The following is a 23,475-nucleotide window of genomic DNA, read 5'->3' as shown; positions in this document are numbered from 1 at the left end:
TCCGCCCTGGGCCCCTGTAGCCACCAACCTGGGCTCCCTCAGGCCCCTTCTGGAACCCTGGGACTCCCCTACTTTATGGCCTTACAAGCCTCTGTCCAGGCTCTTGGAGCCCCCAGTCCGCCCGTCTCACATGGACAAATGCCTCTCCACCCCAACTTCCTGGCACCCCCTGGACTGTTCCTCTTTTGGCCCCAGAAGCCATCTCTAGGGAAATGCAGCTGAGCCCCAGATGGCCTCACAGACTTTCTGTCTCCCACCAGGAAATGCTACGCTGCATTTGGGGCCACTTCCTGAGGGTGATCCAGGGGACGTCGCCCACGCTGAGCCACAGCTCCAGCCTGCTGCACAGCTTGGGCTCTGTCACGGTGAGGGCGGGCCCTGCGGGAGGGTGTCTTGGTGGCCGTCTGCCATTTAAGTGGCCCCTGGGCAGTTTGGGGAATGCCAAATCCCCTTCCTCATCCCCATCTCTCCCTGCAGGTCCTGTGCTGTGTGGACAAACAGGGGATCCTGTCTTGGCCAAACCCCAGCCCAGAGACAGTGCTGTTCTTCAGCGGGAAGGTGGAGCCCCCACACAGCAGCCATGAGGACCTAACGGATGACCTCTCCACCCGCTCCTTCTGCCACCCCGAGGTAGAGGAGGAGGTATGGCTGGCTGCTGGGGGCCCAGCTGTGGGCCTGGCCGTTTGGCCCTTGGTGCCTGGCCCATGGCCTCAGAGAGGGTGGGGCTAGGAGGAGAAGGAGGGCTCAGGCACCATTAGGATCTGCCTGAGCAGTTCAGGCGGAGCCACCCGACAAGGCAGTGAGGGGACATAACTGCCCTGCCTTCCTGGTCCATGGCAGCTGTCGGGACCCTGGTCCGAGGCCTGGCTCCTTGTTCTCCTCAGCCCCATGAACGAGATGCCCTCCTGGCTGGCTCCCTGAACACTACCCTGCACCTTTCCAATGAGCAGGAGCGTGGCGACTGGCCTGGCGATGGTCCCAAGCCCCCTGAATCCTATTCCCACCACAAAGCACACGGCCGCAGCAAGCACCTGTCCGGCTCCAATGTGAGCTTCAGCAGGGACACAGAGGGTGGTGAAGAAGAGCCCAGCAAGGTGAGAGGAGAGGGGAGCTGCCACCTCAGTCAGCCACAGGGTGTCTTTGCCTCCCCTGCCGAAGGGGTGCAGCCCAGCCTGGACGGATGAAGCCGAAAGCACAGATGTCGCCGCTGTTCTCGGGCCTTCAGGCTTGGCCAGGCAGGACCACCTCCTGAGGCCTTGCCCAGGGCTCTTCCATGAAGTAGGCTCTTCCACCTTTCTGGGTCTCACTGATGGTAGATAATTGGGGCAAGGCCCTTCCTCCTAGTCACGACCTTCTGAAGACAGACAGCCAGTGGCTCCCTCTAAAATATTTTCCCCTGGCTACCTTCACTGTTTCCTCTTTAGTCTGGTCATCCCTCTTCTTAGGTATTGCCAGTCTCATTGGGCGTTGATACCAGAAGCAGACAGGAGCCCAGGAAGGACAGGAAGAGGATTTTGGGGAGGGATGGGTTGATGAGCACTCAGGGACCACCCCCCTCACCCATCCCAGTCTGAGGCACCCCTTGCCGCCCCATGTTTCCCTCAGACCCAGCCTGGGCTGGAGGGCGAGCCCTACGAAGCAGAGGACTTTGTGTGCGACTACCACTTGGAGATGCTTAGCCTGTCTCAGGACCAGCAGAACCCCTCCTGCATTCAGTTCGATGACTCCAACTGGCAGCTCCACCTTACCTCCCTCAAGCCCCTAGGCCTCAACGTGCTGCTGAACTTGTGCAACGCCAGTGTCACGGAGCGGCTGTGCCGGTTCTCGGACCACCTGTGCAACATTGCCCTGCAGGAGAGCCACAGCGCCGTGCTGCCCGTGCACGTGCCCTGGGGCCTCTGCGAGCTCGCCCGCCTCATTGGTATGTGGCCACTGGCAGGGTTGGCTGTTGGCCTCTTAGAAGACACCAGGCCCCCAACTCCAAACAGACCAGTGCCGGGCACAGCATTTGTCAAGAGCACCGTCAGCCCTTTTAGCTTGTGGTCGTCCCCTTCAACCAGGCACTGCTTCCTAATCTGGGAAGATAACTGATGATAGCACGGGAAGGTGGAGGGAACCAGTCCGGTCTGACTGGGTTTCTCTCCGCACCAGGGATGGAGGTGCAGTGGTGGGGCTTCCTCCCTCCCAGAGGCCCTGAGTTGCTGTCCCTCCTCTTGCAGGCTTCACTCCTGGGGCCAAGGAGCTCTTCAAGCAGGAGAACCACTTGGCACTCTACCGCCTCCCCAGTGCTGAGATGGTGAAGGAGACCTCACTGGGGAGGCTCTCCTGTGTCACCAAGCGGCGCCCCCCCCTCAGCCACATGATCAGCCTCTTCATCAAGGACACCACCACCAGTGAGCCTCCATACTTGGCCCTCAGCAAGCCAAACCTTCCAGGAGCTTGGCAGGGCGTGGCTCTTTTTAGGGAGCACTGGGCAGATGAGCACTAGATGGCTTCCCGAGACCTCAAATGTGGGAGGGATTGGATTTGGGGGCTGGGATGGTGGTGGCCACAGAGGGAAGGACTGTTTGAAGAACATGTGGTTTACTGCCAGCATTACCAGCCCAGCGGCATTCCGTACCCGCTTGCTCCCTGAGGCCTGGGGAGTTCCCACCCCCTCAGGGGCTCCTTAGCACCCTTCTCAAGGGTGGCATATGTTACCTGAGGTCAGAGTGAGGACAAGGGTGACTTGGGGGCTCATGATTTGGCCTTTCTCTCCCTCCACCCCTTCAGGCACAGAACAGATGCTGTCCCACGGCACAGCTGACGTGGTCTTGGAGGCCTGCACAGACTTCTGGGATGGAGCTGACATCTACCCTCTTTCGGGTTCTGACAGGTGTGTGAGGAAGCACATGCCAGTGGCAAGAGCAGTCAGCTCTGGCCATCTGCCTGCCTGGCTCACAGGCATGGGGCATACCAGGACCACTTGCCTCACTTCTGCCCTGCTTCCCTGGCAGGAAGAAAGTGCTGGATTTCTACCAGCGAGCCTGCCTGTCTGGTTACTGCTCTGCCTTCGCCTACAAGCCCATGAGCTGCGCCCTCTCCTCTCAGCTCAATGGCAAGTGCATCGAGCTGGTGCAGGCGCCTGGCCAGAGCAGCATCTTCACCATGTGCGAGCTTCCCAGCACCGTCCCCATCAAGCTGAGCACCCGCCGCAACAGCTGGAGCTCTGATGGTACCATGTGCGTCCGTCCCAGTGGGGGCCAGGAGCGGGGAGGGCTTCTGGAGGGCCATGGGATCAGTTGTAGCAGAGGGGACAGTGGGCACAACACAGGACCTGGAACACCACAGTGGTACTCACTATCTGGTGAGATAGGCGAGTCCCTTAGTTTTCTCGTGTAGAACTAGGTTCTTAGTCTGCCCTCCTCACAGGTTTATTGTGACTCTCCAGTGGGATAATGTATAGAAAAGCACTTTTTTGAAAGCTATAAAGCATGGCATTGAGAGAATGTTAGCATTCTTTGAATCAGACAGAAAGCCAGGTCACAGACCTGCTGGAACAGAGGGATCCAGAGTTCCACCCACCCCCACCCGACCCCCGCCCCACTCTGCCAAACACACAGACTTCTGGGCTCTTATGACCCAAGAGACCGTGATTTGAAGCCATTGCTGAGGGTAGGGCCAGCCCTTTACCCCTGGAGCAGGGCTGGGCTCTCTTGTTACTCCGTAGGATCATCACCTGACTGATGAGTACCTTTCATTGTCTTTTCTCCTGTGTTTGTTGGCTCCTTTACGTGTCTTGGCTGTGTGTGCACGCGTGGCTGTGTGTGTGGTCCCCTGGGGCCTGCATGCTTATTGATTTGGGTGTGGCATCTGTGTGTGTGGCCCTGGGCTGCCTCCTGGAATCGCTGGTTCCTGGGTGTCCTGACTGGGCCGTGCGCTGGCCGGGCTTTGTGCCTTGTGCCCACCTGAAGAAGGGATCGGGGAGGTGCTGGAGAAGGAAGACTGCATGCAGGCCCTGAGCGGCCAGATCTTCATGGGCATGGTGTCCTCCCAGTACCAGGCCCGGCTGGACATCGTGCGCCTCATTGACGGGCTGGTCAATGCCTGCATCCGCTTCGTCTACTTCTCTTTGGAGGATGAGCTCAAAAGCAAGGTAGGGGGAGCCATCTCCCTCTGCCACCACTGACTTTCTCCCTGTGGGCTTTTGGGCCCATCTGTTCATTGCCATCTGCCTTTTGCAGGTGTTTGCAGAAAAGATGGGCCTGGAGACGGGCTGGAACTGCCACATCTCCCTCACACCGAATGGTGACATGCCTGGCTCTGAGATCCCCCCATCCAGCCCCAGCCATGCTGGCTCCCTGCATGATGACCTGAATCAGGGTGAGGGCAAAAGTTTGTGGTGGGGACAAGGTGGGCTTGGGAGGTTCCCCCTGCTTGGACCGCAGCTAGAAAGAGGCTCCGTGGATCCCTCCTGAAGGAGCATTCCCTTGGAAAATAGTTCTCATCTCCCTGCAGTAATGGTGGTCAACAGGGGAGGAGGAGAGACCTGGAGGCAGGAAATTCTGTGCCATCTGCAGGGCAAGGAAAGGCCCCCAGAAGGCTGGCCCTAAGGTGAGGGACAGGCTTTCATCCCAACAGTTTCCCGAGATGATGCAGAAGGGCTCCTCCTGATGGAAGAGGAAGGTCACTCAGACCTCATTAGCTTCCAGCCTACGGACAGCGACCTCCCCAGCTTCCTGGAGGACTGCAACCGGGTACGATGGGAGGGCCTGTGCCCCCACACTTCTGGAAGTGGCACATGGCTGGTCCAGGGCAGAGAAGGGAGGGTGGAGGGACCTTTCTCCCCAACCCTGAGGCCCTCGCATCTCTACTATCTCCAGGCCAAGCTGCCCCGGGGCATCCACCAGGTGCGGCCCCACCTGCAGAACATTGACAATGTGCCCTTGCTTGTGCCTCTCTTCACAGACTGTACCCCCGAGAGTGAGTACTGTGGCCATGGTTACTCAGACAGCCTGGCCCCTTTTGCTGAGCACTGCCTAGGCTCTGGAGGGGATGTTGGTTTCCTATGCAGGGAGCAGAGGAGCCTGGGCTAGGATGAGCTGGGGAATCCAGTGGGCTGGTGCCATCAGTGTGCCCATTCTAGGGAGTCAGAAGTGACAATAGTCATACAAGCTTCATGATACTGAGGGTAGGATGGTCCTAAAGAGGGGCCTGCTTGTCCTTGTCTCCTGTTCTCTTGTCCTCTGGTTCTCTGCCCGGCACCCCACATGGGGCTCTGCCTGCCTGATTCTTGTGTCCCCTGACTTTGCCCCCTCAGCCATGTGCGAGATGATCAAGATCATGCAGGAGTACGGGGAGGTGACCTGCTGCCTGGGTAGCTCTGCCAACCTGCGGAACAGCTGCCTTTTCCTCCAGAGTGACATCAGGTCAGGGCGACAACCTAGAGCTGGGGGCTGGCCTCTTCCTCCTGGAGACTTCAGACTCAGGCTTGCCTGGGGCTGGGGGCATATTCTGTGACTGATCTTGCCCTTATTAGGACCAAGGGACCTTCCTGGGCGTGGTGGGGAGAAAAGGGAGCAGGTGCTTGCTCAGTCCCAGGGGAGTTAGGGTCTTTGTGGAGTGCTGCTGATGGGTATGCTCTCCCCCTACGCTGAGCAGCATTGCCCTGGACCCCCTGTATCCGTCCCGCTGCTCCTGGGAGACCTTTGGCTACGCCACAAGCACCAGCATGGCCCAGGCCTCGGACGGCCTTTCTCCCCTGCACCTCTCGGGACAGCTCAACAGCCTGCCCTGCTCTCTGACCTTTCGCCAAGAGGAGACCATCAGCATCATCCGGCTCATCGAGCAGGTTCGGACTTATGGGGAGGGGTGCAGGGCCTATCTGGGGTGGGGAGTGTGACCCAGGATCCATCTGGGTTCCCAAGGGCTGGTTCACTTTCAAGTGGAGCCCTCCCAGCCAGTTTAGTTTACCTCCTCCCCTTCCTAGCAGGAGCATCTGGGGCATCTGGCTCTGGGCTGAAGCTTGTCAGCTGCAGGGCCTGAGAGAAGCCACAATCTGTCCCTCCTGGTCCCTAGGCTCGGCACGCCACCTACGGCATTCGCAAGTGCTTCCTCTTCCTGCTGCAATGCCAGTTGACTCTTGTGGTCATCCAGGTGAGGTGGGGCCAGCTGTGGCCAGCGGGCCTCCCCGCCCACTCCTGCACTCAAGGGCCAGTAGAGTCTGAGGCGGGAAGCTGGGAGGAAGCAGTACAGCTGAGGGGGCCCCCAGAGCCTCTGTGGAACCCCTGGGCTTTTGGAGATGACCCCATCGGCAGGATAGTGTCCCTTCCTGCCCCAGCTCCTCTCAGCCAGAACATGAGTGTCTGTCTGGCCCAGGCAAGGCCACTCTGGTGCTCCCCGCATCTTAGAATCTGCTAGAATCTAATTGTGCTTCCTGGGTTCTCCTGGCCTAGTTCCTCTCTTGCCTAGTCCAGCTGCCACCACTCCTGAGTACCACTGACATCCTGTGGCTGTCCTGCTTTTGCTACCCTCTGCTCAGGTAAGAGCCTGAGCGGCCCCTTTGTGTCCAGGCAGGTGGGGTTGGGATGTCACTGAGCATCTCTGAGGGTCCAGGTTCTGGGAGCCCTGCTCAGTGCTTACCTCCTCGGCACAGGAGGCCTCAGGGGGACTCTCCCCCTTTTCTCATCTCATCTCCCTACCAGACCTGACCTTACTCCCAAGACTCCCAAAGGCTTCCCACATGGGAACTGGGGGACAGAGGGTCACAGTCACCATCCTTTACCCAGTCTCTGCTTTTCAGCATCTCTCTGCTGGGGAAGCCCCCGCATAGCTCCATCATGTCTATGGCAACAGGGAAAAATCTTCAGTCCATTCCTAAGAAGGTAAGCAGCGTGGAGCCCCGTGAGTCTGGGCCTTTCCTGAGGAATGTGAGTGTGGAGGGGGCTGATCTTTCAGAGAGAGAGCGATCAGGATGGGGTTTTTCCATCAAAATTTTCCCCAGACCAAAGGGGACATGGTCATGGTGGTACAGAGCTGGGAAAGACCCTTGCTGGGGCAGGCAGTCCCTGCTCCTATCCCCTGGGGCCTGCCCATTTACTGAAGAGCCTGTTGAATCCATGAAAAAGTCGGCTGGATGCCAGAGAGGCTGCTGCCATGGGAGTGATGGGCCTCCCTTCTTCCCGCAGACCCAGCATTACTTCCTGCTCTGCTTCTTGCTCAAGTTCAGCCTCACCATCAGCTCGTGCCTTATCTGCTTTGGCTTCACACTGCAGAGCTTCTGTGACAGCTCCCGGGCCCGCAACCTTACCAACTGCTCCTCCATCATGCTGCCCAGGTGGGTCCCGTCCCCTGGGGCTCCCCCAACACCCCCCAGTCCACTTCCCCGGGCCCAGAGGGGGCTGAGCCCACACGTTGCTTTGGCAGCCGTGCCGACACAGCTCCAGCCTGGTTTGATGACTTTGCCAATGGGCTGCTGACAGCTCAGAAACTCGCCGCTGCCCTGACTGTCCTGCACACCGGTAAGGGGGTCCGGGGAGGGTCCAATGGCAGCTGGTGGGGGTACCAAGGGGTGAGACCCAAGGCTGTGGGAAGTCTGACATCCCCCACTGACCCCATTTTCTCCAGTCTTCATTTCTATCACCCATGTGCATCGCACCAAGCCCCTGTGGAGAAAGAGCCCCTTGACGAATCTCTGGTGGGCTGTGACAGTGCCCGTGGTGTGAGTATCGCTTGGATGGAGGGCGGGAGGAGGGAGAAGAGCAGGAGCGGGCTTCAGCAGGGCTGATTTGAGGGTGGGATTAGGGCCAGAGGTTGAATGGTGCCTTCCTTGAGCTACTTGTACTGAGAAAAGCAGAGGAGGAAGCAAGAAGACCCAGGTTGACCCAGGCTGCCACCTTCTCTTAAGGCTGCTGGGGCAGGTGGTCCAGACGGCGGTGGACCTGCAGCTATGGACGCACAGGGATAGCCGCATCCACTTTGGCCTGGAGGATGTGCCTCTGCTGACTTGGCTCTTAGGCTGCCTCTCCCTGGTCCTTGTGGTGGTCACCAATGAGATCGTAAAACTGCATGAAATTCGGTAAGCCACCAGCAAGGCACTCCCTCTGGGCTCAAGCATGTTCCCTAAGCCTGTTACCTCCTGGGCATCATCTCCCCACCTTCCCGCTGCCCATCCCTTCCTCTTCCTCTGGTGTCCTGCCCTGCCCCCTGGTCTGGGAGTCTGCACTAACCTGGACTTTAATCTCCTGCCCTACCAGAGTCCGGGTCCGCTACCAGAAGCGACAGAAGCTGCAGTTTGAAACCAAGCTGGGCATGAATTCTCCTTTCTGAGCCATTGGCCATGGTGGCCACAGTTGGCCTGGTCCTTGGGACTAAAGCCAGACCCATTTCTGAGTCTAGGGAGTTGGTATCATGAATGTTTCAGGGTTTGCTCTTGTGCCCCCTGGCATTGGAGGCCCAGCTTTTAGTGTCAGATGCAGCTATTGTCCTGAGCCCTGGGGTTAATTGTGGAGGAGCTGACGAGCTGTGGCCTCGGCATCAGGACGTCCTGGTCTTGAATGTATGACCTCATGTGCTTAGTAGAGGGGCTGTTAGCCCCCTCCACCTGTGGGCTGCTGCCCTTCAGCATCCCGTAACCTAGCGCTCTCTGCCCTGGCGTCTCTGGGCAGAACCATAAACCCTGGGGCCAGAGCCTCCACTGTTTTTGGAAGAGCAGTGGCAGCAGCCATGGGCGGCCTGGCCAGCTCTCAAGGCTGCTGTTGAAGGCAGCCGTAGTGGCACATCCCCCTTGCACGCCCTCATGCTGTCAAGCAGGGGCCTGGATGTGGCCGAGTACTTCCCCTCCCTCCCTTTATGGGGGAGCCTCACGCTGGGACCTGAAGATGGAGAAGAGCCCCTGTCTGCCTCGTCCCAGAACCTCTTCCTGTGCCTGCCTTCAAGCTGGCAGCGAGAGTCAGTCTTGGCTGAGGGCTCCTTCTAACCCCCAGCCCTAATTCGCCTGTGAGGATGTTTTTACTGGTGTATATTTTTTACTGGAAATGAGCCTTTTAGGAATGAATGTAGACTGGTTCGTATTAAAACTTGTAAATTGCTTAAGAAAAACCTGTGGCTGGTTTCGGCCAGTGAGGGACCAGAAGGCGAGGGGGGGAGGGCCCAAGTCTTCCTCTTTCCACGTTGGCGGGAGCCCTCATGTCCAGCTAAGGAGACCCCTGGACTCAGAGGTCCGTGGCACAGATCCAAACACACAGCCTGATCACGTGGAATGACACTTTCATTGGTGTTAGTTGGGGGAAGAGGTTAATGGTTACAGAGCCGGGGCCTGGGCCAACCAGGTCAGGCTTCCAGCCCCAAGGCAGGTGGTGGGCACTCTTGCTGTGGTCCAAAGCCCCTCCCCCACTGCATCCTTTCAGTTATAGATAGAATAAATTCCATTTAAAATATATGCATTTCTCTCTGCTTAAAAAATAACATTTACAGTTGAAAAAGTTTGGACTTTGGAGATCTGTTTCAGGGATCTGTGAATACCACTGCCCCCATTCCCCCCAGCTTTGCCTCACTGAAGGCAGGCAGGGGCAGGAGCAGGGGCTGGCCTGGGCATTGCCACTGCCACCAAGCAGGCCCCTGGTGGCTTATTTACATGTCCTATGTACACCTGTGGGGACCTGGCCAGATGCATGGCTTCCTCCAGCCTCTCAGTGCCAGAACAGCACAGTGAGTAGCAAGAGGACCTTGGCACAGGGACTTGAGACACCGGAGGGGCAGAGAAAGCACCCTAGAAGCTCTGCCACCATCTCTCTCTCCCTTGGAAGGAAGCTCTTACCAGGGTCCCTGTCCAAGGGGTAGGGCTGTCCGATCAGATTACACACTGGGAGGGGGCTTTAAGAAGTCAGGTTCTCACAAGTCTCCGGCCCCCCGCGGGGGCTACCCCCCACTAGAGCTGTAGTACTGTGAGCCACTGGCTTGGAGGAGCAGGAGGGACCCTCCTAGAGTGGCAGGAGCTTCTGTGCTGGGGCAAAGGCAGTGGATGCTGCAGGTCATGGTGGGCACTGCTGAAGGTGACAGGCGGGTCTAGCTCAGTCCAGCATGGCATCCAGCTGGTCAGCCAGGGCATCGAACATGGTGCTGATGTCATCCAGAATGTGCTTGGTGGAAGTGCCAGGGGGGCTGCAGCAGGGGAAGGACTGGGTCAAATCAGCCAGCGGTTGCACCCTGCCAGCCCTGGGCAAGGGGGCTGTTACTAAGCATCTGCCTGGTTGCTGCCAAGCGCTTCCCGTGCATCTTCTTTTAATTCTCACAACCTCCCAAGTCAGTTGGAGTACCGTCCCTTTCTTACACACGAAAGCACTGGGGCTCAGAGGGGGAAGTGACTTCCCCAAGCTCACTTTCCTCGAAGTGGCAGCCACCAGGATTCCCCGCAGTCAGATCTGGGTGACTCCAGAACCTCGGTTCCTGCCATTCCAATAGGGACCTCCCCAGCCTGAGGACCTGCTTGCGAGGATCCTGTCCCCAACAATCCCAGGACGTCCGGGAAGGGGATCCTGGAGGAGCTGCTCCTAGCTGCCGCCACCTCTCTGTCCCTGCCCAGCACCCAGCACTCCTTACCCCTCTCGCTCCTCAGTGCCAATGCTCTTCTCTGCTGCCCGTAGCGCAGCTGCCAGGGATGAGCTGGTCTGCTCCAGTCTCTGCTGGGCCCGGCCTGAGCCCGTGGCCCCAGTGCTCTCCGGCCTTGGAGGGGGCACCGGGCGGGGGCCTGGCCGGGGAGCCAGCTTAGGGCCAGAAAATGCCAGCTGGGTGCAGGCCACAGACACAGGCTTAGGGGCTGTTCCTGCAGAGACAAAAAGGTTGGCTTGTGACTTGGCTGGGCTGGACACAGCGCCCGCAAACAATGCCCTCTCCCCACAGGCCCTGCCTCATACCTGCTCCAGGCACCTTGATGAGGGCCGCAGGGGGAGTTGGGGTCTCTGTCTCCCCATGCCGCCGATTGCCTGCTGAGTTTTCCAGAGTTGGCCCAGGGCAGGGGCACACGTGGGGCTGGGTTGGGGGGCTGGGGGAAAGAGGGGCTGGGGACCCTTGAGTTGGAAGGTTGGTAGGGTCAGGCCGAGGAGGGCTGGGAGAAGCTGAGGAGGGGGACTCGCTGGGGGTCTGGGAGGGCAGGGGGGCAGAGGAGCTGGGAATGGCACCAGCCACTCCAAAGGCTAGAAGTGCCGTCTGCAGGGGCTCTCTCTCGCGGCATTTGGGCCTCCGCTTAACAGTGTCCGACTCTGTGAGGTTGAAATCGAGGCCGGCGGGCACAGCCGTCTCCCGGGGTGGAGGGCCAGCTGGCTTTGGCCGCTGTTTGATAGTCAGGTTCCCCTCCTCTGCAAATGGTAGCCCTTCCCCTGAGCTGCCCCGAGATGGGGGTGTCCCCTCGGGCCCTGGCTCCTCCTCTGTGTCCGAAGCAGGCCCAGCTGGGGCAGGTGGGCCAGGGGGCTCCGATGGGCCCGTTGGTTCACTCAGTGTTCGTCTTCGGGGCCCCGCAGTCCCTTCCTTGGGCCCTGGGCTTCCATCCAATGGAGGCGGCTCCGGGGTGGGGCCAGAGACAGAACTGAGGCGTTTAGGGGGTGGGGGCGGTGGGCCTTTGCGACGGGCCCGCAGGGCAAAGGACTGGCTTCGGGGAGCCCCTCGAGTTGGGGTCGGGCTAGGGCTATTCCGGGCTAGGGCGCTGCGTCCTGGTCGCCGAGTAAGGGTGGCATAACTGCCCAAGGCACTGCCCACCGGCCCTTCGGCCTCCCCTTCTGCTTCCCCTTCGGCCGGCCCAGGGCGGCTCAGGCTGTGGGACCGGCGCTTGGGCCGAGGCGGGTCGGGAGGAGTGGCAGAGGGGCCAGCCAAGTAGGAGAAGGCCCGGGGTGGACCAGGAGGTGGCCCTGGGGCTGGGCTGGAGGGCGAGCTCTGCGGGTACATAAAAACATAAGCAGGGGGCCCCTGGCTAGGAAGTGGGGGACAAAGCTTAGGGGGTCTCTCTGTGCCCTCTGGAAGGTTCCTCTCCTGTGGGGTGCTGGGGTCTCCACCATTGGGCTGGGGGGCAGGCTGTTCCTGTGAGTGACCAGACCCTCGTGAGCGTGCTCCAATGCTCTCCTGGCTGGGGGAGCGGGCAGGGGGCAGGGGGAGTGGCTCGGGGCCACCCCCCGCCATGGCTGCCTGTAACTCTGGGCTCAGCTCACTGCCCTGAAAGGTCAGGAGGCGTGGACCAGCCGCAGCTGGGCCATCCCCATTCTCTAGTCCCTCGATGGCCATCAGCTCCGGGCCCCTGGCCAGCCGACAGCCACCTTCACCTGGGGCCTCCCCCTGGAGTAGGCCCCGCCGAAGCTCAGCCAGCCGCTTCACCCCCAGCATAAGCTTCTTCTGATGACCTAAGAGGGGGTGGATAGAGGTGGCAGGGTTAGCTGGGGCTGGGAAGGGTCTCCCCAGTCCCTCCCAGACCCCATTCTCTCTTCTGGGACTGGACCCTAAAAACATTTTGGAGACCCTTGGAGGCAGGTGGGAGCCCAGCCAGAAAGCTGTCCTCACCAAGCTTGTTGACGCCGATCTCCTGCAGCTCCTCCCAGGTGAGCTCGGCCACCAGCCCCATGGAGTCGTAGCCACTGCTCACCAAGTGCTTGTGGTACTGCGGCAGCCCCAGCGCACACAGCCACTCCAGCAAGTCCGCCTGGAAAAGCACCATGGTCGGAGCTGGCTCCCTGGCCAGCAGTGGCCCCCAAGCCAGGAAGGCACCGCGGCTGAGGGTGGGAGCCTATGCCGGCCGTCCACTCACTGGAATGTAGTTGGGCAGCCACTCGGCAATGCTGAGCTGGGCTATCTCTGAAGCGATCTTCTTCCTGTGCCCAGGCTTGGTCACCCCAATGGCCGTCAGATCCTGCCACACAGAGTTGTGCCATCAGGACCCCTCCTATGCCCGCTGGGCCCTCCACTGCCCTCCACTGTGGCACCTACCTCAGGCGTCATGCGGCTGATGGTTGGCACGTCGTAGCCAGCCTGCAGAAAATGGGTGGTGTAGCCCTCTAACTGGAACTCACTCAGCCAGTTATGAATGGCCTGAGCATCCTGTGGCATGGGGGAGGGGAGGTGAAGTTAACAGAGCTGAGTCTGCTGAGGAGGGGCCATGGCCACAGCCCAGCCATCTGCCCCAGAATCCCCTAAGGCCTGGCCTGAGCAAGAACTTAAGTCCATACTGAGGCCCATCCCACCCCCCGTCCTGGCCCACAGCCCACCCCCTACTGGGGGTCCTTCCCCTCCACACCTTCCCCTCCAGCAGCTGCTCCGGCCTCACATCCTGGGTGAAGAGCTGCTCCCCAGAGCGGTAGTTGGCCAGAGAGCGGTGACTCAGGTTGTCTTCAAGGAGGAAGAGAAATGGAGTCAGAGGTGGCAGGATGATGCAGTGCCAAGCCCTCAGCCTCCCTGCCTGCACCTCTCCCAGCCCACCAGGCCCCATCTCCCCTTCCTACCTGCCAGGGATGGAGGGTGCAGTCCTGGCAGCACCTGGTCCTCTCCGGCAGAGGGCAGTGGCTGGAGACAGGGAAGGAGCTGATTCTATTTGGGGAATTGGCAGTAGGTGGAGGGTCTTGCCCCAGTCCCAACATCCCCTCCCTCCTACCTGGGCATTCTCAATAAGGAGGCCAGTGCCGTGGCCATTGGTGCCCTCGGAACTCTGCCCGCTGCCGGCACTGCGGATGCTGCCCACGCTGCCCTCGCTGCCCACGCTATTCCTGTCACCTGCTGCAGGGGCAAGAAGCAAAGGGGTTAGAGGCCCAGTTGGCGCTGCCAACAACTGATTGGCAGCTTGCCAAAGCTAGACACCCACCCCGGTGCCCAATGCTGACCTCCGGGAGGATGTACCTGGGCTGTCTGGGCTGAGGCCCACCCGAGGGAGCTGGCCATACGTAAGAGGGTGCAGGGGGTCGTCAGCAGGGGGCTGCGGTGTCCGGGAGAAGCCAGGGCGCAGGGGAGTGGGTGCAGAGGGGAGGCGGGCCGCAGGGACGCCCACCCGCTTGCTGACCACCTCGACGATGCCCGGGGGGAAGTAGCCCACACGGTCCGTGCCCCTCTGGCTCTCATGGATGTGGCCCTTCCAGCGGCCATCGGGATGCTGCTCAAGCACCTGTAGTAGATGGGGGGGGGGGTTGTCGACAATGGTCCCTTCCTCGACCAAGCAAGGACCGGCAGCCAGCCCTGCAGCCACAGTTCAGCTCTTCCCCTACCCGCAAGAAGCTGGCCTCTGATGCTCAAGTTGGCCCACAGTTCTGCCCCTGCCATGAGCATCCAGCCCAATTCCCTGTGTGCATCCAGAGCAGACAGTCAGCCTGGGTTCAAATCCCAGCTCCAGTGCTTGCTGGCTATGTGGCCTTGGGCAAGTAACTTTAATTTCCCTAAGTCTCGATTTTGTCATCTCTAAAAAGGACATGGCGATAGTGCCAACTTTACCTGGATTTGGGAAGAATTCAATGAGATAGCGCACAGACCCTGGTCCACAGTAGGTGCCCAAGTAAGTGACAGCAATCATTAGTGTTCAAAAAGAAATGTCTGCCCCAGGTCCTCACCGTGATGACGTCCCCTGCCCGGACATTGAGGGCAGTGGGATCGTGGAGGTTCCAGAAATCCTTGAGCGCTCTGACCTTGAGGATGCCCGAGGCCTCTAAGAGAAGACGGCGGGCAGGTGTCACCTGAGGGTCCTTATGGCATCTTCCCACCTCTCCTGTCCCCTTCATGACCCTTTCCCAGGTCCCTGCCTCATCATCCCTGCAGCACCTCCACCTGCCCAGCCCTGGGCCCAGAAGTGTGATATCCTGCTCCTGGACACCCACTCCTGCTCCACTTCCTGTACCTACCGGAGTGGTTCTGGAACCCTGGATTCCCACACTCACCCCGCAGTAGCTGCTTGATCTCCCGGCTGGCCTGGGAGGTGGTGAACTGATTCACAATGTCCAGCGCAGTCTGGTTATACGTATTCCGAATGTTGACATCCACCCCACCCTGGGGGCACAGTGCAGAGTGAGCGTGCAGTGAGGGCTTTGCTCTGCTCGTCATTTACCCCAATCCTCACGAGGGAGGTACTACTTTCAAATTTTACAGATGAGGAAATGGCAGCTCAGAGACCAGGCTGAGGATGAGCTCAAGGTCGCTCAGCTAGTAAGAGGCAGACTGCGGCTCGAACCAGGTCGGTCTGCTCTCCAGCCACCCATGTAAAACACCACGGTTGCGGTGGACGCCCCCCTCCCGCGCCTCCCCAGCCAGTCTTGGCACTTGGCGGGGCTCAGTGTACACCTGCGGGCTGACCAGGTGCCCACACCCACCTCCAGGAGCAGCCGCACCACCTCGGTCTTGCCATACAGTGCAGCCTCGTGGAGCGCCGTGCCTGTCTTGGTCTGGCGGTTGATCTCAATCCCGGCTCTCAGGAGCTGCCTGCGGTTGGGAGGGCATGTCACAGGGGTGGGGTGGGGGCAGGAGAGGAAGCCGACTGCTGGGGGCTGGGAGAGCGATGCAGAACAAGGGTGAAGAGGGCAGCAGGGCAGGGCACTGAGGGGACATTGCCAGTCCCACTGAAGGGAAGAGGATGAGGAAGTGGGGGCCTTTGGGCAGGTACCTGATGACCTCTCTGTGGCCATTCTTGGCAGCCAAGTGCAGGGGTGTGGTATAGTTGGGGTCACATGGGTCCTTGGCCTCGCCCTCCAGCAGTGCCACACATAAGTGGCTGTTCAGAAGCAGCTGGGCCACCTGCAGCAACCAGCACCCAGGTAGGGCCTCCTCCTGACACCCCACAGATACCCAGGACCCAGCACCCCAAGGGCGGTAGGCCTCACCTTGAGCCGCCCAAATTCACAGGCCAGATCCAGGGGCGTCTTCTTGGCTTTGTTGACCAGACACGGGTTGGACTGATGCTGGAGGAGCATTTCTGACTGGGGTGGGGGGAGCTGGGTGAGGGTCTGGCCTGGCCAACAGCCCATGCCAGCCCCGGTCCCCTGTCCCAGTGCCCCTGCGGGCAGGCAGGCTCACGTACCACCTCATAGTGTCCGTACTGGGCAGCCAAGTGCAGCGGGATCTGCCCGTCCAGCGACGCGGCATTGACAGCTGCAGAGGCCCGCAGTAGCAGCCTCACGGGCTCCAGCCGGCCCTGCCAGGCCGCGTAGTGCAGCGGCCGCATGCCTGCAGGAGGGAAGAGGTTTCTGAGGGAGGTCCTGGGACAGTGTCGGGTTGGGGAGGCAACTGAGCAGAGCCTAGAGCCACCCCAGCTGGAGGAGAAAGAGACCCAGGGGGAAGCATTGCTAGTTTCACCCGGGTTTGGTGAAGGTCTGGCTGTATGGGGTTGGAGCCAGAATCCCACTGTGCCCACCACGGATCATCTGGTGACCTCATGACAGTGACATACCCTCTCTGAGCCTCAGCCTCCGCATCTGGATAATGGGATGTCAGTACCACCCACTACTCTAGAAGGCCATGAAGATTGAAGAGGCAAAGCATTTGCAAGCCCAGAGAAGCTGTTAGCTTCACATTGAACAGAACATCCCTTAGCATTGCTGTGAGGTAGCAGGAGTTAGCTCTGACCACAGGGTCTGGGTGGGAGGCATGCTGGGGTCTCACCATTGCTGTCCTTGATGTCAACGGTGGCCTGAGCCTCCAGCAGCAAGGCTATGAGCTCCAGGCTGCCCCCCAAGGCAGCATGGTGGAGAGCAGAGAACCTGGGGTGATGGGACACAAGGCAGGGGGCATCAATGAACAGTGCCGCACCCCTCAAATCCTGGTCTTCCACACCAGACCTGGCCCGGGGGCTGGCAGGGCTGAGAGACTTGCCCACTGCGCCCCTGCACCCCCACCCTGCCAGCCCTGCCGTGGGAGCGCAGAGCAGCCGGGCTGCAGCATAAAGGGCTCAGTGTCTGGGCTGAGAGGCCTGTTTGTCTGGCCTCCCTCATCTGGCCCAGGGGAGGGGGCCGTGGGAGCAGGAGCCTGAGGGCTCCTACCCTCCAGGGAGAAAAGGGGCCCCCTCAGAGAGGCACCAGGGCCCCCTTTCCTCACTCAGGGATAGCTCCACAGGCAGGTAGGCGGGCAAGACCCTCTCTCTCCCACCCAACATGGGCAGGGCCCACAGCTCTCAGCAAACACATTTCAAAGGCCAAGTATGAGAGGGGAAGGGACTCTGGGCCCCAGGTCTTTCCCCCTTGCCCCTCCCCCACCCCCAGCTCTCTGGAGGGATGGGGGCTCACACTCACCCATCAGCATCCTGGTAGTTGACGTTGAGTCTCTTTGTGGAGCCCAGGAGCTCTGGGGGTCAGAGCAGGAGGCATCAGGGCACCCTCAAATGATCTGCCCTCACCCGCGCCCTTAGTCAGTGCTCCCTTCCCACCCACCTCCAGAATCCAGCTGACCTCTTGGTGTGCAGGAAAGCACCTGCCCCATGGCCTGTTAGCCGTCCTGTCCCTATGGCTCCCCAGCCTGGCCTGCTGGCCCATCAGCTCGAGGGCTCCGAGTGCAGAGAACCACTGCAGCAGAGGCCTGGCTTCCCCGGGCCCCCAGCCCAGCTTGTTTATAGAGCCAAAGGGGGCAGGGAGGGGGGACTGGCGTGCTGTGCCCTCAATAGACAGGCCCACGAGTGCATGGTTAGCATTCCTGCCTGAATGGGCCAAGGAGGAGTCTCATTGTCCCACTGGGCGAGGGGGCTGGGAGAGAAGGGAGAGGGGCACTAGATGCTCGAGAGTGGAAGGGCAGATGCCAGGGCCAGACTCAAAGGCCACAGTGTCCAGCCCTGGGACATCCTTGAGTAGGGCATGGTGGAGAAGGTGGTACCAGACAGACCTACCCCATGCCCCAGCTCTGCCATGTACTAACTGTGTGGTCTTGGGCAAGTCACGTAACCTCTCAGACTCAGTGTCCTCATCCATAAAATGGGCCAATCACAGAACCTGCTTACAAGTGTGTGAGTACCATGCCTAACCCCTGTCAGCATGCAAAAGACGGGAGCTACCACCACAGCCATCCTCACTTGTCAGCCATCATTATTAAGATGCTGTCCTCCAGCAAAGGCCCCTGTCAGGGGAGGAACTGCGGGCTCTGCACCCACATGCTCCTGGCAGAGATGTCTATGTCCCGGGCAAGGGTCTCTCTGCCGGGTGGTGGCAAGAGGAACTAGGGGCCGGAGCAGGATGCTGGTTCATCTCCCACTCAGGGACAGGAACAGGATTTATGCAGGTGTGCTCCAGGCATGAGCCAGAGCATGGGAGGGGGCGGTCCCTCGTGAGCGTTGGGGAGTGGAAGGGGAATGCCTGTCACAGGCTGCCCCTGCCTCCTGCTGGAACCCACCCCTGCTGTGAAGGAGGAGGCCTGGTTCAACCCTGCCGGGCAGGGTGCCAAGCATGCTGGTCCAGGCCTGCCCCCCAGGCCCTAGTGGGCCCCTGAATACCCCAGCAAGAAAGGGCCTCATTCCAATAGGGAGGGCCCAACACTGCAGTGAGGAGCACGGGATGGGGAGGGAGATGATAGCCACACTTAAGGCTGAGCTGAATTACGAATTACGTTACTGCCGAAAAGGTAAATACAGAGCCAAGGAGTGACGAAGGAGGTAAGGGGGTGGCGGCGCTACGAAGAGACACAGGCCTCCCCATCTTCCTCTAGCCCCCTTGGAAAGTCCTTGTCACACAGAACCACTCAGGGCAGTGGACAGAACAGGGGCTCTAGAAGCAGGAAGTGTGTGGTTCAAATTCTTCTCCCTCTTACTTGTGGTGAGACCTCAGCGAGCCACGGTCTCTCTCTGAGACTCAGTGAAGAGGATGAGGTCAGCAGGGAAGAGACACAGAAAGTCCTGCATCCCGCCCACCTTCCACCTGCTGCCAGGCTGGACACCCCGGGATGGGGCAACTCAGTGACGAGATGCAGCCCCTCCGGGGAGTGGCAGGACAACGTGACAGGAGGGACAGGAACAGGGGCAGGGACAAGCTGGGTGGCTGTTCTTTCCAGAACAATGGCCGGAAAGGCGGTGGGGGAGAGGCTCACAGTGACTGGGCTGGGGACCTTGGCGGGAGGGCGGAGGGTCCCAGTTCCTGGCACTGGATCCAGGCACTTCCCCTGGAGCACAATCTTCTTCCCAGGCCCGGCTCCGGGGGTTGGGGGGGGGGGGGCACTCCTGACTTAGGCAGAGGATGTGAGCTCAGTGGGCCACCCCCAACCCACCCCATTTCCTCTGGCCAGAGAAGGAGACAGCTCAGAAAGGGAGTGGGGGAAGGAAGGAGAGAGGGCAGGGGCAAGGCCAGGGCAAGTGCGCCCCTCTCCTCCCAGCCACCTGCTCCCTGAAGAGGACCTGGGTGAGCAGGGAATGCTGGCCCCAAGCGACCAGACATCAGATGCAAGAGGCTGAGGAAGCATCTCTCTTTGGACAGCCAGAAAGCTCTAGCCACCCCCCAGAGGAAAAAGGGGAGCCCTGACCCCTCCCCCCTGGCAGTTTCCTTCGCCTCTCTGTGGTATGGAGCAGGAGTTCCCAGCTTCCTTTCTGAGAACTGCTTTAGAATCACCTGGAGAGCTGTCAAAATTGCAGAGTCCCAGGCTCTCCGGATGATTCTAATTCTGAGGGAAGACCAGGTAGTCCACACTTTCAGAACAATCCCAGGTTGTTCTGATGGGCAGCCAAGGGTCAGGGCACAGGCTTGTCTCTGATCTGCCACACAATGGCTGTGTGACCTTGGGCAAATCCCTAACCTTCTCTGAGTGTCAGTTTCCTCATCTGTAAAGTACATATAGAGATACCGATCTCACAGAGAACTGAGGGGATTATAATATTTGCAAATGCCACCTTGTGATCTCCTTTTTGTCATCAGTTTTCCCAAGACTCCGTCACTCTGTGCCTGTCCTGTCACTCTGTGCAAATCCCTTAGGGGCTGGGGAAAGGGACAGCTTCCCCCACAGACATTTTCCCCAGGGCACCTGGCTGCAAAGTTCCCGCCATCAGCCTCCAGACCCCACCCGCTTGCCCTCCCAAGGGCCTCACTTTGAGGCCGCAGGGCTGTGAGGCCAGCAGCAGCTCAACCAAGGCCCCACTGGGCAGGTCGCCAAAAACAACACAGAGGTGAGGGGAGGGGAGGAGTGGTTCCCACTCTTGGGCCTCCAGGGCCCTCTCCTGGGACCTCCTTAGCACCTTCCCTCTCATTGTGCTCACCCTGGATACACTTCCCAAGGGCACAGAGACCCCCGCCACAGCTCCCTCTCCCTATACCCAGGTCTCTGCCCTGATGCCCAAGCGGGAGCAGCCTGTGGCTCCCAGGCCCTTAAAATCCTTCCTTCTGGCGCTCGTGCTCGCAGGTGTGGGTGGGGATAATTAAATGTCTTCAGGTAGCCTGAGGGGCTCTTTCCCTTGCACAGGACCAAGGTGTGTCTTGGGGCTAGAGCCCCAGCACTGGGGAGGGGGGGGGGGCGGGCAGGGGGACCCGCACGACCCCCCAGCCCCCCTTGCACAGTGTGATGCAGGAGCCACCTCCTGCCCCTGCTGTTCCAGGAACTCAAGGGGACAAGTCCAGTGTCCTCCTGGGATGGCCTGGAGAGCTGGCCCTGAAGCCCACAGGTCTACTGTCCTTGGGGATCTCACCACAGAGGTACATAAGAGAAGGGGCTCAGGTGTGGCCACCCATGCATGGGCCCTCACAACCCTGTTAAGACCAGAGCCCCCAGGTTATGGAGAAACCTCCAGAAAACTAGCTTTGGCCACCGCCCCCCTGCCACCCTCCACCACCACCACCACTAGGGGACACTGGCAAATAGGTCAGGGGCAAAGGGGCTTTAGCAAGCAGTTAGATAGTGTTGAGCTTTGTCTTGAGCAGTAGAACTCTCTCTTTAGAGGTGTGTTACAGCATCCCCATTAAGCTAAGACACAAATGCAGAGACGCCCTGGTTGGGGGGAGGGGGGTGGCTGATGGAGCTCTAGCTGTTCAGTCTTTCCCAATCCACTGCCAGAAACCCCATGGCTCCAAAGAACACATCTGGAAAACCACCTGCTAGATGACAACCCCACAAGGGCAGGAATTTTGGTCTGTTTTATTCACAGCTGTGGCTCAGTGCTTAGAACAAAGCCTGGCACACAATAGGCATTCAATAAAAATTTGAATGAACGCACTTCAACTCTTCTACTTTACAGGTGAGGAAACTGAGGCCCAGAGAGGTTAAGTGATTTCCCTAAGGATGCACAGCAAGGGGGGGTCCCAACTTCCTCTCTGGCTCTCCCACACAGAGGCACTTGTACAGAACCAGACAGTCCTCCCACCCCAAGTCCCCAGATCACAGTGACCCCCAAGCCTCTCTCTTTGGCCTGAGCACTCAGAGAAGGGTCTCGGCTGGACAGTTGCTCCACCAAGTACTCACTTGTCTTAGAAGCCTTGACCTTAGCCACCAGTTTCTGCACACCAGTCACATCTCCATTCTTGACAGCGAGAATCAGGTCCTGTTCACGACCCATTCTGGTCCCCAGGCTGGGCTCCAAGCTCAGGAGTCCAGGGCAGAGGCACGGAAACTGGTCTAAGCAGAGGTGTCAGAGCGCCATGCCTTGGCCCTTTGGAGGGTCAGGGGTGCCGGGGGAGGGCGTCTGGTGTCCCAGACAGTGGGCTTCTTGTCAGGCGCTTGACGGGTACTCCCTCAAGGTGCTTTGTGAGCTGCCGCCACAAGCAGGAAAGCCGATTGCTGAGTGGGTGGAGGCTGCGTGGAAATCTGGACGGATATCAGCTTGCAGCTTCCGATGGCCCCAGGATGGGCCAGGACTGGGCACACCAATCTTCCCAGAGTGAATCAGGAACACCAATGTCTACCCAGAGAGCAGCCAGCATTCCCTCGGGCCTTGGGCAGCTGCAGGCAACAGGTCTCAGGGGTCTGGAAAAGGTGCAGAGCCCCTGCTGAAGGCTGGGTCAGAGCCTGCAAGGGGCCCAAAGCAGGGCTCAGAGGACGAGCAGGACAGGGCCTCCATGGAGCCCCCAAACCATCCCGGCTGCCCTTTAGAGTCGAGGGAGAAGCTGAGCACTCAAGAGAGGAGGGAGCCACCATGAGTGAGAGGAGTGTTTGGAGGGGGGGGAGGTGGTGTTCTGGGAGGGAGAGGCTGAGTCACTGAGGCCCCAGGGCACCTGGCAGCACCTCAACCTGGGGCAGGAGGGGCCCTGGCAGCACGACACACTGGGGCAGGCCGGGAGCAGCCTGTTCTCCACAGCCTGGGGCTCTGACACCCACAGACAACTGGTAGGCCAGGAGGTGGGGCCCAGGAGGGTCAACACAGGCAGCAAGGCAGGGGTCACTCCCAGACTCCTCCCTACCTAAGCTTTACTAGAATAGCTGGATGTCCTAGCCCCAGGGTTCCTTATGAATTCAGAGGGTGGAGTGGGGAACTTATGTCCCCCCGTTTCTGGCGGGGCTCTGCCTGCTGGACAGAAAGGCTTTACAGCACCTGTTGCTGACCCATCCTCACCCTTCGGGCGGGATGGGGAAGCAGCTGGGCAGAGAACAGAGACAAGAGCTGGGACACTGCTGGCAAATGGGGCAGCCCGGCCCCCCAAGCCTGAACTTGAGGCCCAGACCCTCGACTTTACAGCAGAAAAGCTTACGTCAGTTCCTCAGTGGCCGCAAGTTTGTTGCCCCAGTCCTGTGGCATGAGCCCCGCGCAGGCCTGGGGCCCTGGTTGGGGACCCCTCACTCCCAAAACGTCTCAAGCCCAACCCAGATGGCACTCCCGCTCATGGCCCGCGGCCGGCATTGGGGGAGGGCGCCCCTGGCAGTGCCTGGGGTCGGGCTGGCTCCCCCGCCCCCCGGAATGCCCGTCCCGCGCCGCGCAACCCCCCAACCCAGCCCAGCCCAGGCCGATCCCGGGAACAAAGCGGCGGGAGAGACCGGGACCGCCAAGCGCCGGAGAGATTGATGCGGGAGGACGGAATAAGGGGGCGCGAGGAGGACGGAAGAAGCAGAGAGACGGAGGCGCCCGCCGATCCCGCAAGAAAAGTTAGTTTGTGCCCGCCCTCAAGGGTACTGATCCCCAGCTCAGGCCCCACAGTCTCACCTCTCGCAGCCGCCCCGCCGCGGGTCCGGCTGGCCCTGCTCGGCCCCTGGCAGTCTGGAGGGTGGCTCCCACCGTCCCCCTTACCCGTTTTCTCCTCCTTCTCCTCCTTTTCCAAGGCCGGCTCGGCGCCTCCCGCAGGAAATCCCGCCCCTCCCCCCTCCCTCCCGCCGGATCGGGAGCAGAGGGACCGTCCCGGCCGCGCAGTCGGGCTGTCAGTCAGCGCGTGTGGCCCCGCCCCCACCCGAGCCAGGCCCCGCCCCTATCGCGCGCGTCCAGACCTGGGGCGCTGCCCGGTCAGCGCATGCGCCCAGGTGAAGCTAAGGGGGTTTGGGCGAGAGAGCGTACCACTGTGTCCTGGTGGTCGATCCTGGGCAACGTGGGGCTGTAGAGTTCAGACCCGAGGGCGAGATACTCTGGGTGTGACTGGGTGGGTGAGAATAAGTGATGTGAAGGGGTTTGGG

The 23,475-nt window shown here is 60.2% G+C and overlaps 2 protein-coding genes across 19 annotated transcripts in view; one reads left to right on the top strand and one right to left on the bottom strand.

Moving 5' to 3' along the window:
• TMEM94 (transmembrane protein 94) overlaps positions 1-9,418 on the top strand; it is a 33,540-nt gene extending 24,122 nt beyond the window's left edge. For 2 of the 14 annotated variants that reach the window (XR_011422826.1, XR_011422824.1), the window contains 21 exons: positions 261-365; positions 478-642; positions 885-1,094; positions 1,606-1,921; positions 2,220-2,393; positions 2,773-2,875; positions 2,997-3,214; positions 3,954-4,135; positions 4,224-4,362; positions 4,621-4,736; positions 4,863-4,962; positions 5,300-5,408; positions 5,641-5,830; positions 5,972-6,135; positions 6,435-6,520; positions 6,782-6,863; positions 7,167-7,315; positions 7,405-7,499; positions 7,606-7,699; positions 7,886-8,056; positions 8,235-9,418. Coding sequence is in view for 10 of the 14 variants with exons in the window: in XM_014738643.3 (XP_014594129.1) it covers positions 261-365; positions 478-642; positions 885-1,094; positions 1,606-1,921; positions 2,220-2,393; positions 2,773-2,875; positions 2,997-3,214; positions 3,954-4,135; positions 4,224-4,362; positions 4,621-4,736; positions 4,863-4,962; positions 5,300-5,408; positions 5,641-5,830; positions 6,058-6,135; positions 6,435-6,520; positions 6,782-6,863; positions 7,167-7,315; positions 7,405-7,499; positions 7,606-7,699; positions 7,886-8,056; positions 8,235-8,307 (2,955 nt within the window). In the remaining 4 variants the exon portion in view is untranslated. Of the gene's footprint in view, positions 1-260; positions 366-477; positions 643-884; positions 1,095-1,605; positions 1,922-2,219; positions 2,394-2,772; positions 2,876-2,996; positions 3,215-3,953; positions 4,136-4,223; positions 4,363-4,620; positions 4,737-4,862; positions 4,963-5,299; positions 5,409-5,640; positions 5,831-5,968; positions 6,136-6,434; positions 6,521-6,781; positions 6,864-7,166; positions 7,316-7,404; positions 7,500-7,605; positions 7,700-7,885; positions 8,057-8,234 lie in introns of all 14 variants that reach the window. The other 12 variants (XR_011422825.1, XR_011422823.1, XM_070225994.1 and 9 more) reach the window with 6 other exon arrangements.
• Positions 9,230-23,246, bottom strand: CASKIN2 (CASK interacting protein 2). 5 transcript variants are annotated; one of them, XM_005597162.4, is made up of 20 exons: positions 23,015-23,246; positions 21,343-21,885; positions 17,214-17,265; positions 16,588-16,685; positions 16,007-16,152; positions 15,810-15,905; positions 15,593-15,723; positions 15,303-15,411; positions 14,874-14,982; positions 14,550-14,644; positions 13,849-14,110; positions 13,607-13,728; positions 13,458-13,518; positions 13,253-13,344; positions 12,946-13,056; positions 12,767-12,868; positions 12,523-12,661; positions 10,893-12,365; positions 10,579-10,801; positions 9,230-10,140 (listed from the first exon to the last, which is right to left on the bottom strand). In XM_005597162.4, the coding sequence occupies exons 2-20, from the start codon at positions 21,434-21,436 to the stop codon at positions 10,050-10,052; spliced, it is 3,606 nt and encodes a 1,201-aa protein (XP_005597219.1). In that variant the 5' UTR covers positions 21,437-21,885; positions 23,015-23,246; the 3' UTR covers positions 9,230-10,049. The 5 variants fall into 5 exon arrangements, with proteins under 5 accessions (XP_005597219.1, XP_001495695.1, XP_005597220.1 ...); XM_001495645.5 differs by having other exon boundaries at positions 21,343-21,843; positions 23,015-23,242; XM_005597163.4 differs by having other exon boundaries at positions 21,343-21,843; positions 23,099-23,208.
• Positions 23,247-23,475: the final 229 nt, after the last annotated feature.

This window comes from Equus caballus, chromosome 11 (assembly GCF_041296265.1).
Source record: "Equus caballus isolate H_3958 breed thoroughbred chromosome 11, TB-T2T, whole genome shotgun sequence".
NCBI classification, from domain to species: domain Eukaryota; kingdom Metazoa; phylum Chordata; class Mammalia; order Perissodactyla; family Equidae; genus Equus; species Equus caballus.
The sequence above is the reverse complement of the archived record's forward strand: the minus strand, read 5'-3'. Positions and strand labels throughout refer to the sequence as shown.